Below are 10,907 nucleotides of genomic sequence, written 5' to 3' on the forward strand. Positions count from 1 at the left end.
AGCCCATTTAGGACTACGTTATTACAGATTTCTTGAATTCGGTATAACCAATTCAAAAATTCGTTAAAACAAATTCTTGAATTGGTTATAACGAATTCAACAAATCTGTAATAACAGATTTAATTCGTTATAACGAATTCGATATATCTGTAATAACAAATTAAATTCGTTATAACAAATCAGTGAATCTGTTATAACAAATTAAATTCGTTATAACAAATTTAATGAATCTGTTTTAACGAATTAAATTCGTTATAACGAATTCAATGAATCTGTTATAACAAATTAAATTCGTTATAACGAATTCAATAAATCTGTTATAACAAATTAAATTCGTTATAACGAATTCTAAAAATCGTTATATCGAATTCAAAAATATTCTTTGATAGGTCCTAAATGGGCTTCCGAACATATCTATAAATTATGACATAACATTCTAGCTGACCCCTATGCAAATCCTTGCAAACACATAAACAAACAAACACACAAACAACTACATTACTTTATCCGCTTCAACTCCATTGCAAGGCGGAATATCATACTCCAGTATCGTTTTTTAATATAGTTGAAAAAAAAACTTTAAAGGTTTAACATTTTGTTAAAAGATTTTCCATCCCTTAAATGAAGAGTGTCCACAAACATCACTCCATACGTCACCGTGATTTGAACATGCCGCTTTTATACGCACATAAACATCGTCTCCAGATTGGACATCAGCCACGATTATTCCAGTCACGTGACCGTCATGTGTATGAGCATACATATACAAAATATCATAGACGTCATTATTTACTACTAGCTCCGAAGCATGATCGGCATTATTTCGTACTCTTAATGTCCATGAAAAAACATAAAGCCCCGATTCAGGAGCAATGAATACCCCAGTAGACGGATGATATCCATTTCCGGCATTTGTTTTTACGACATCGAATTTCAATATTTGATTTCCCCCCGGACTTTTTAATGTACTTGACATGTATGCGTGGAAGGCAATCATAGAGGAAGGTAGGGATGTGGATGTAGGAACAGCAAGGAGGCGCTCTAAAAATAGAAAAAATACAGGTCATATAAGTTATGAAATGCTTTTCATGTTTCAATGTCAATCTTTAGTATAAAAAAAAACAGGAGGTACTGCGAGCAATGAGTTTTCTATATGATACCCCAGTAAAGTCCATTGTTGTGTATTGGGAGACGCCAAATAACAGTCAGATCAAAAAATTAATAGGAGGTCACAATGGCATTCTGTAATAAAGAGTATATATGATTTAATTTTGATCAGTGGAATAGGATGTGATGTGGATAAGAGATAGGTTCCCTTAAATATTATGGAAGGAGTGGCAGTGTCCATGTTTTGTTATGGGAACCCAAACGATGTTTCCGTAGAAAAAGTAAAATAGAAGGAGCACAAAGGCCCTATGTAACATAGATTCTACGAAAACCTCATTAAAATTCATTCAATCGTATAAGTGAAGTTGCGGATGAAAGATGGGTACCCCAAAGCGTAACCGACGGATGGACAGACAGACGAATATCCCGATAACTATATACCGTTCCACTTTTCAAGTGGATGGCATAATAATTGTATCTAGAAAAAGAAGTCAACGTTCTTCTGACATTATTATTAACAAGTTAATATCTAAAAATGTTTCAAAATATTTAATACACACGGTGAAATTACCTTGCCGTGATTTAACATTTCCTCTTTTTCTCTGGCTGATTTCAGCGCTGGCATTATCTTGTTGCAAAATTAACCTGGATTTGATAGGATCACATTCGGACTCTAATTTCGTTAGACGGCTTGTTAATTTTTCGAAGAGTATTTCTCTATGTTGTCGTTCGTCCAGAAGTAAATTGACCCTCCTCTCCGAAACTGTAAGTCTCTTCTCTAAAGAGTCGATACGAGAGGCCTGGAGTTTTAAGGTTTGTCTCATTTCGTACACGAGCTCTTTTAAAACCACATCATCATCAACATTCTCGGAATGAAGACTTTCTCCAGCGCTTGATGCTGTTGTTATTGCAGTCCACATTACGAGTACGAAAACCAGAACATACCAGAGGACCGACATTGTGTAGAATAAATGCTTGATCTCCTTACTTATCAACCTGTTATATATGAGCCTTTAGGAATTGTGATAAATATTGAGATTCCAACAAATTGTGGGGACCTTATAATTATCTCCAAACCTGCCTTATCAATACAATATCCATATATCTTAAAATGTCATTATTGGGAAGAACGATTAAAATCAAATTTTCGTCGACGTTCTGCATTAAAAATAATTTATAAAAATCACTAAGATGTCTAGTTTATTCACTGTCCATGCAATCACTACCTAAATTATCTTTCACTAAGTATTTGGTAGATTTACTACATAACATTAGTAAATCTAGAATGTCACTAGGTATCTTATACGACCGCTATACCGCAGACATCTACTACTCACTACCTTAGCTAATAAACAGAATGAGTTACAAATCACGACGAACGCTTTGCTTTACGAGGCACACCAATTAAATTAAGTAAGCATTTTCAGTGATGGGACATATCAGTACAATGTCCATTCTTCTCCTTTCTCAATATTTTGTAATGTACAAAATAATAAACAATGCACCTTCAACAATTTCTCTTAACACATATTGCAATTACATATGTAATCATATCCAATTACCCTTTAATATTATGAACGGTATAAACTATTGATACTGTGAACAATGAGCATACTACGTTTCTACGTGATACCCCACTTCCTATATAATTATAATGGCAAAGTCGATGTTGTGCTCTGTGTAATCCCCAAAATAAGTGTCAGATCAAATGGAAATATAAGAGGTGTATAAAAGTATTATGTGACAAAAAAAATCTGTGAAAGTATCACTCAGTTTTATTTAGTGGTATAGGAAGAGTTGCGAATAAGAGATGGATATCCTTCAATATTCTTTAAAAAATGGCAGTGTCAATGTTTTGGTATGGAAAACTCGAAATATGTTTCCGATCATGAAGTTAAAAAGGAGGTACATAATGGCACTATGTGGACGGACGAATATCCCGATCTCACTTTTCAAGTGAGGGGTGGGGGAGGGGGTATGATAAATATTTTGTGTAAGATTTGAAATTTGTCAGGTAGAAAAGAATTTTGCGTCTCAAGAGAATATCAGACCTTAGCCAATATTAAAGTAAATGAAAGATAGCAAATGCTTACCTGTAATTTCTATACAGTTAGAATTCACCAGGTAATTAGAAGCATAACCACAGCTGACAAATGACTTATCGGAACCCAGGTAATCTATATATCTGTACCAGTGGCCTTGGAAGCAAATGACAATAATATGCGGGATTGTTGATACTGTCCAGAAACTACTGACTATTGCAATTAGTTCCACCATGTTTATTTATTGTTTCCCATTTCAATTTGACATAATTTTTTAAATCATTTATTGCTTAACTTGTTCAACGTAAAATCCTAAAAGAGATTCATTTTTTTTTTCATTCTCAGCAAATGTCCTGGGTTTCAGACCCTACGTGAAATAATTCTTAAAAAAGCAACGTAGAATGGAAAGAAAAGTGGAAATCATGACAGGGAGCACACGGCGGGTACGAGGGCTGTTCGAAAATTATTGAGACATCGTGTATATTTTGCTTTCTAATGAACGTCTTTCGGTGAAAACTTGCATATACATTTGCCATACACTAAGAATTAATAAAAGCAAAAAATATTTTACAAATTTTACAGATATTTTCTGTACAATGATATATAAATGCGTCAATAGTAGGGGTACCTGGAGCAGTCACGAAATCAGATATTGAAAATATGTAACACCAACGTTCTAACTCTTCTTGGACCCATAATAAGAGCGAAAATAATTCAGTTTATGCGTATAATTTTTCAGTTTTATTTCAAATTCATGTTGTGCAATTTTGTTAGAATTTTGATCAGAAATACGGAGATCATAAAAAAAATTAAGTGCGTTAGAGAAATCTGGTAAGAACGAAAAAATGGATTTTTGACGTCAAGGGCGGAGCAGCCAACATACCTAAATTTTGTATAGCTCAATGTAGAAGTCTTTTCCAGAAAGAACGACCTGCTAAAACAATAGCAATGAGAAAAAATAATGTGTTAGAGTTGTTATTTCATTGGTATAGATTTTTCTTTTACAATTTATTCAACCAGAGTAAAATCAAAAGCCCCGGAAGACCATCAGTTATTACGTACGGTATTAATATCGTTACGGTATTAATATCGTTGACCCGCGTTGCATAAATCGGCACTGCATGATTCTAAGTCATCCTTTCCCACAATTAAAAATTTCACACTGGGGTAGCAACAGCAAACATTTTTAAAGAATAGTTTAAGAAAAGAGACTGTATAATTTTTGTCATGTTATATGTAATAACAAAGAAGGAAAAGTATTAAACGCTTCCCGATCGTTTCACATGCAAAATGATCTCCGACTGACGTAACGTTAAATGACGTAGCGATGCTGCTCCGGGTCGATAGACATATGCAAGTTTATTATTTCACCGAAACTTTTCTTATTATCAAAGGAATTTGAAATTTTGCATAAGTGTTTTATTCGTTCTTTATAAAATGTTGATGAATTTTCATGAAATTATCTCCATCCTTTATGGAGTAAATGTAATTGTCTCAATAATTTCCGAACAGCCCTCGTATGACCGGTCGGCAGGGGATGTAAACTTCTCCATGGCACCTGATCCCACAGGTCCGTGTTTGCTCTGCTCCTATTTCGTATTGTTTTGTGGACTTTTGATCTTGATTACTGTTCGTTATCTCCAAAAAGAAAAGCTTGGATTTTTACAAAAAGTAAATTATTGTATCGAAAGAAACATCTATTTAATTTAACTAGTACAATGTATGCCTCGCAAAGCGTTCGTCATGATTAGTAATTATTCTGTTTAGGGGCCGAGATAGTATGTAGTAGTAGTCACGTGGAGAGGGTCGTATAAATCCCTAGATACCTAGTGATAGTTACTTATAAATTCAATATTTACCAATGTTATCAAATAAATCCACCCGATACCTAGTAAAAACTACTTTTAAGTTAGTGATTGTATGGACAGTAAATTTACTTGTCTTCTTAATAACTTTATTTTTTTCAGTGTAACAATGAATTGATATTCATCATTCTAAATAGCAATAAAATCTTCTTGAAACTTCTTTCGGCTTAAAGTGAAAGACATTGCACTAAAAGATTCTCCACCCCTTAAATGAAGAATATCCACAACGATCACTCCAAATTTCACCGTGATTTGAACATGTCGCACTAATACGCACATAAATATCATCTCCAGATTGGATATCAGCCACGATTATTCCAGTCAAATGACCGTCATATGATTGAGCACTGGTATACATAATATCATAAACATCGTTATTTACTACTAGTTCTGTAGCATGATATGCGTTATTTCGCATTCTTACTGTCCATGAAAATACATACTGCCCCGATTCTGGAGCAATAAATACTCCAGTAGCTGGATGATATCCATTTCCGGCATTTTTCTTTACGACATCAAATTTCAATATTTGATTGCCCCCGGGACTTTTTAATGTACTTGACATGTATGCGTGGAAGGCAATCATAGATGAAGGTAGGGATGTGGATGTAGGAGCAGCAAGGAGGCGCTCTAAAAATAGAAAAATACAGGTCATGTAAGTTATGAAATGCTTTTCATGTTTCATGTCAATCTTTAGTATAAAAAAAACTGGAGGTACTGCGAGCAATGAGTTTACTATATGATACCCCCGTAAAGTCCATTGTTGTGTATTGGGAGACGCCAAATAACAGTCAGATCAAAAACTTAACAGGAGGTGCACAATGGCATTCTGTAATAAATAGTATATATGATTTAATTTTAATCAGTGGGATACGATGTGATGTGGATAAGAGATAGGTTCTCTTAAATATTATGGAAAGAGTGGCAGTGTCCATGTTTTGTTATGGGAACCCAAAAGATGTTTCCGTAGAAAAAGTAAAATAGAAAGTGCACAAAGGCCCTATGTAACAAAGATTCTACGAAAGCCTCATTAAAATTCATTCAATCGTATAAGTGAAGTTGCGGATGAAAGATGGGTACCCCAAAGCGTAGCCGACGGATGGACAGACAGACGAATATCCCGATCACTATATACCCTTCCACTTTTCAAGTGGATGGCATAATAATTATATCTAGAAAAAGAAGTCAACGTTCTTCTGACATAATTATTAACAAGTTAATATCTAAAAATGTTTCAAATTTTTTAATACAAACGGTGAAATTACCTGTCCGTGATTTAACATTTTCTCCTTCTCTCTGGCTGATTTTAGCGGTGGCATTATCTTTTGGTAAAATTAACCTGGATTTGATAGGATCACATTCGGACTCTAATTTAGTTAGACGGCTTGTTAATTTTTCGAAGAGTATTTCTCTATGTTGTCGTTCGTCTAGAAGTAAATTCACCCTCCTCTCCGAAGCTGTAAGTCTCTTCTCTAAAGAGTCGATACGAGAGGCCTGGAATTTTAAGGTTTGTCTCATTTCGTACACAAGCTCTTTTAAAACCACATCGTCATCTACATGCTTGGAATGAGGACTTTCTTCAACGTCTGATGCTGTTGTTATTGCAGTCCACATGACGAGTACGAAAACCAGAACATACCAGAGGACCGACATTGTATAGAATAAATGCTTGATCTCCTTACTTATCAACCTGTTACATGTATATATGTGCCTTTAGGAATTGTGATAAATATTGAGATTCCAACAAATTGTGGGGACCTTTTAATTATCTCCGAACCTGTCTTATCAATACAATATCTGTATATCTTAAAGTGTCATTATTGGGAAGAACGATTAATGTTAAAATCTCGTCGACGTTCTGCATTAAAAAAATAAAATATAAAAATCACTAAGAAGTCTAGTTAATTAACTGTCTATGCAACCACTACCTAAATTGTTTTTAACTAAGTATTTGGTAGGACCACTGCACCGCAATAATCTACTGCGCACTATCGTAACCAGTAAACAGAATGATTTACAAATCACGACGAACGCTTTACGAGGCACACTAGTTAAATTAAGTAAGTATTTCTTTCAGTGATGGGACATATCAGTACAATGTCCATTCTTTTCCTTTCTAAATATTTTGCAATGTACAAAATAATAAACAATGCACTTTCAACATTTTTTCTTAACACATATTGCAATTACATGTAATCATATCCAATTACCCTTTAAAATCATGAACGGTATAAACTATTGATACTGTGAACAATGAGTAACTACGTTTCTAAGTGACACCCCGCCTCCCATATAATTATAATGGCAAAGTCCATGTTGTGCTCTCTGTAATCCCCAAAATTAGTGTCAGATCAAAAGGAAATATGAGGTATATAAAAGCATTATGTGATAAAAAAATTTGTGAAAGTATCAATCAGTTTTATTTAGTGGTATAGGAAGAGTTGCGAATAAGAGATGGATATCCTTCAATATTCTTTAAAAAATGGCAGTGTCAATGTTTTGGTATGGAAAACTCGAAATATGTTTCCGATCATGAAGTTAAAAAGGAGGTACATAATGGCACTATGTAACAAAGAATCTGTGAAATTTCATGAAATTTCACATTCGGTATTAGAGGAGTGAGGATAAGAGATGGGTACCCCAAAGTGTAACAGGCGGACGGACGAATATCCCGATCTCACTTTTCAAGTGAGGGGTGGGGGGAAGAGGTATGATAAATATTTTGTATAAGATTTGAAATTTGTGAGGGGGAAAAAAAATCTTGCGTCTCAAGAGAAAATCAGACCTTAGCCAATTAATGTTAAAGTAAATGAACGATAGCAAATACGTACCTGTAATTTCTATACAATTAGAATTCATCAGGTAATTAGAAGCATAACCACAGCTGACAAATGACTTATCTGAACCCAGGTAATCTGTATATCTGTACCAGTGGCCTTGGAAGCAAATGACAGTAATATGCTGGTTTGTTGATACTGTCTAGAAACTATTGACTATTGCAATTAGTTCCACCATGTTTATAATTTCCCATTCAGTTTGTCATTATTTTTTAACATCATTTATTGCTTAACTTGCTCAACGTAAAATCCTAAAAGAAGTACACTGAATTTCTTTAATTCTCAGCAAATGTCCTGGGTTTCAGACCTTATGTGAAATGATTCTAAAAAGTTCAACGAAGAATGCATAGAAACGAAGAAATCATGAAGAAGAGCACATGGCGGGTGTGACCGGTCGGCAGGGGATGTAAACTTCTCCATGGCACCTGATCCCACAGGTCCGTGTTTGAAGTTAGTGATTGTATGGACATTAAATTTCTGCTCTCTAACTTTTATTTTTTTATTTAATGAACTTTTGATCTTAAATAACAATAAAAACTTCTTGAAACTTCTTTTGGTTTACACTGAAAGACATTGCATTAAAAGATTTTTGCAAAAAATTATTGTAGCAAAACAAAACATCGATTTAATTAACTAGTGTGCCTCGTAAAGCGTTCTTCATGATTTATAATCATTCTGTTTACGTGCCAAGAGAGTGAGCATACATAGGAGAACGGTTTAGCAGATCCCACTTTATAAATACCTAGAAAAAGGTGAAATTTCTAGTAGGTGGAATTTTGTGTAAACAAATAATTAAATTCTTAAATTTTACCAATGTTATTTCTTGTAAGATCTTTTTAATATTTCAAAAATCCAAAATACTTTTCATAATGTATTCATTATTTTTGTATGGAAATGTAAATTTACAGGTAAATCTAAACTTATTGTTATTTGCAATGAATTGATATCCATCATTTTAAATTACAATAAAAACGTCTTGAAACTTCTTTTGGTTTAAACTGAAAGACGGTGCACTAAAAGATTTTCCACCCCTTAGATGAAGAGTATCCACAACCATCACTTTATACGTCACCGTGATGATATCATTCCCGGTATTTTTTTATACACACATAAACATCATTTTTAATGTATTGACATGTATATGGAAGGCTACGATTATTCCAATCACGTGAGGCGTCAAAAGAAATGGAAAATGCTTGTCATGTAAGTTTTCAAATGTTTTTTATATTTCATGTCAAACTTTATAAAAAAGCTTTAGGAACTGTGAGCAACGAACTCACTAAATGATACCTCGCCTCCCATACCATTACAGTCTGCATAAGGGTAATGCATATGTTTTCTTCTGGGAGACAAGAAATAAGTGTCAGATCAAATAAAAATAGGAGTTACACAATAGAATTAAGTAATAAAGAATCTGAGAAAGGATATTTATCATTAAATTTTAATCAGTGGTATAGGAGTTGCGGATAAGAGATGCGTACCCTTTAATATATACTGTGAAATCACAAATTTTCGTGGGGGTTTAATTTTTGTTGTTAAAATTGGAGGTCATGAAAGCGCACGAAACCATGTCCACCGCGAAATGTAAAATGTTACATTTATAAATGCTAAGCAATTCTTCATCCACGAATTTATATCCCCACTATATACCAACCCACTTTTCAAGCACGGGTTTCATAATTATTTTTAGAAAAAGAAATCAACTTTATGTTGACATTCTTAACTTAATATTACACTGTAAAAAATGATGTTTAACTTGTGTTTTATTTTTAAACAGTCGTGTTTTACAATTAAACATAAAGTGTTTAAATACAAAACATTGTGTTTTATATATAAAACTGATATTTAAAATAGGAGGTCACAAAAGTAATGTTCATATGCATCAAATCAAAAAATAAATTAGGTTTGCAGTATTTGCTGTAGGAATTCACCATTTTTAAATATCTTAATTTATGGCAATTATAATGGTAGACAGGACATAGACAAAAAATATGAATCGCAAGGCAATATGTTGACTTTAGATCATACCAAAAGCAATTACAATTAGCATTAATTAGTAGTAATTTTGTGCCAAAATTTCAAAATTTTCACAAACTTCTAAAGGGGAAATAAAAACCAATATTATGATGATTTCTATAATTGTATTGATATTTTAAACACCGGTGTTTAACACGAGTGTTCATTTCTTAATCATATATATTTATAAATTAAACACATGGTATTTATATAGAAATTGCAAATTTGATAATTGTTATGATAGAAAATGACGCAGTTGATTATGTCATAACATGGCATTTGAACGCAGAAGATGTTGACATTTTAAGCAATGAAATAATATTACATTTCTTTAAAATGTTTTAAAAAAAATTATAAATACACACTGTGAGATTAAAATGTTTTTTTTTATTTTTGAAATGCATTTTCTCTATTAAGTAATCTCTGGCTGCAATGTGCATGTGCTGATATTAAAATCTTTTTGAAATGTTAAACTGGGTATCTGTTATTGTGAATCCTAACATTACATTGACTCTAATTTAAAAGAAGTCATACTTAACCGGTTTAAAAGTCACACACACACACACCATTTTCCTGATAAAATAAATGTAATAATTCACTGTGTTTTTATTGCCATGCAACAAAGTAGTGTACAAAAAATTTCTCTCCTTACATGTACATGCTTTTAGTCTCTTCTACATGATAGAAAATGTCTCAAGCCGAGAGGCCAAACCCCACCCCTTCTTTTAATTTTTGTTTGGCTCATCCTGCAGGTACATGAACATTTAAATTTTTTAATACACTGTACGCTTATATGATTTATTTCAATTGCAGATTTTTACATTCTATGTATTATATAATTAATATTGACGTGAAGAATAACAAATTGTTTTAGTTTTTGATCTCAATATGTATTCTTTTGCATATAATTATCTGAATTTACACAAGAAAACCGGATATTTCATAGAAGAAGGAACTAGAACTACTTAGTGTGCACACAATAAATGCTTGATCACTTTTTGATTTTACCCACAACCAGAGGGGCTAGACTGTTATATATG

At 33.1% G+C, this 10,907-nt stretch overlaps 1 protein-coding gene across 1 annotated transcript; it reads right to left on the reverse strand.

Moving 5' to 3' along the window:
- Window positions 1-598: 598 nt before the first annotated feature.
- On the reverse strand, window positions 599-6,667 carry LOC134253560 (uncharacterized). The gene is made up of 4 exons (XM_062736088.1): window positions 6,280-6,667; window positions 5,458-5,644; window positions 1,679-2,103; window positions 599-1,041 (listed from the first exon to the last, which is right to left on the reverse strand). The coding sequence occupies exons 1-4, from the start codon at window positions 6,665-6,667 to the stop codon at window positions 599-601; spliced, it is 1,443 nt and encodes a 480-aa protein (XP_062592072.1).
- Between the last annotated feature and the right edge of the window lie 4,240 nt (window positions 6,668-10,907).

The sequence above is a fragment of the Saccostrea cucullata genome, unplaced genomic scaffold (genome assembly GCF_032062105.1).
Source record: "Saccostrea cucullata isolate Sc308-1 unplaced genomic scaffold, CSIRO_AGI_Scuc_v1 ctg110, whole genome shotgun sequence".
Classification (NCBI taxonomy): Eukaryota; Metazoa; Mollusca; class Bivalvia; order Ostreida; family Ostreidae; genus Saccostrea; species Saccostrea cuccullata.

Bases quoted from the DNA above. Each gene is read 5' to 3' on its own strand.
- LOC134253560 (XM_062736088.1), bottom strand. From the start codon at position 6,667: ATGTCGGTCCTCTGGTATGTTCTGGTTTTCGTACTCGTCATGTGGACT. The intron at 5,645-6,279 runs GTAATTTCACCG...TTCTATTTTTAG, and splicing joins AAATGTTAAATCACGGACAG to AGCGCCTCCTTGCTGCTCCT. The intron at 2,104-5,457 runs GTATGTATTTTC...CATATATAACAG, and splicing joins ATTGCTCCAGAATCGGGGCA to GTTGATAAGTAAGGAGATCA.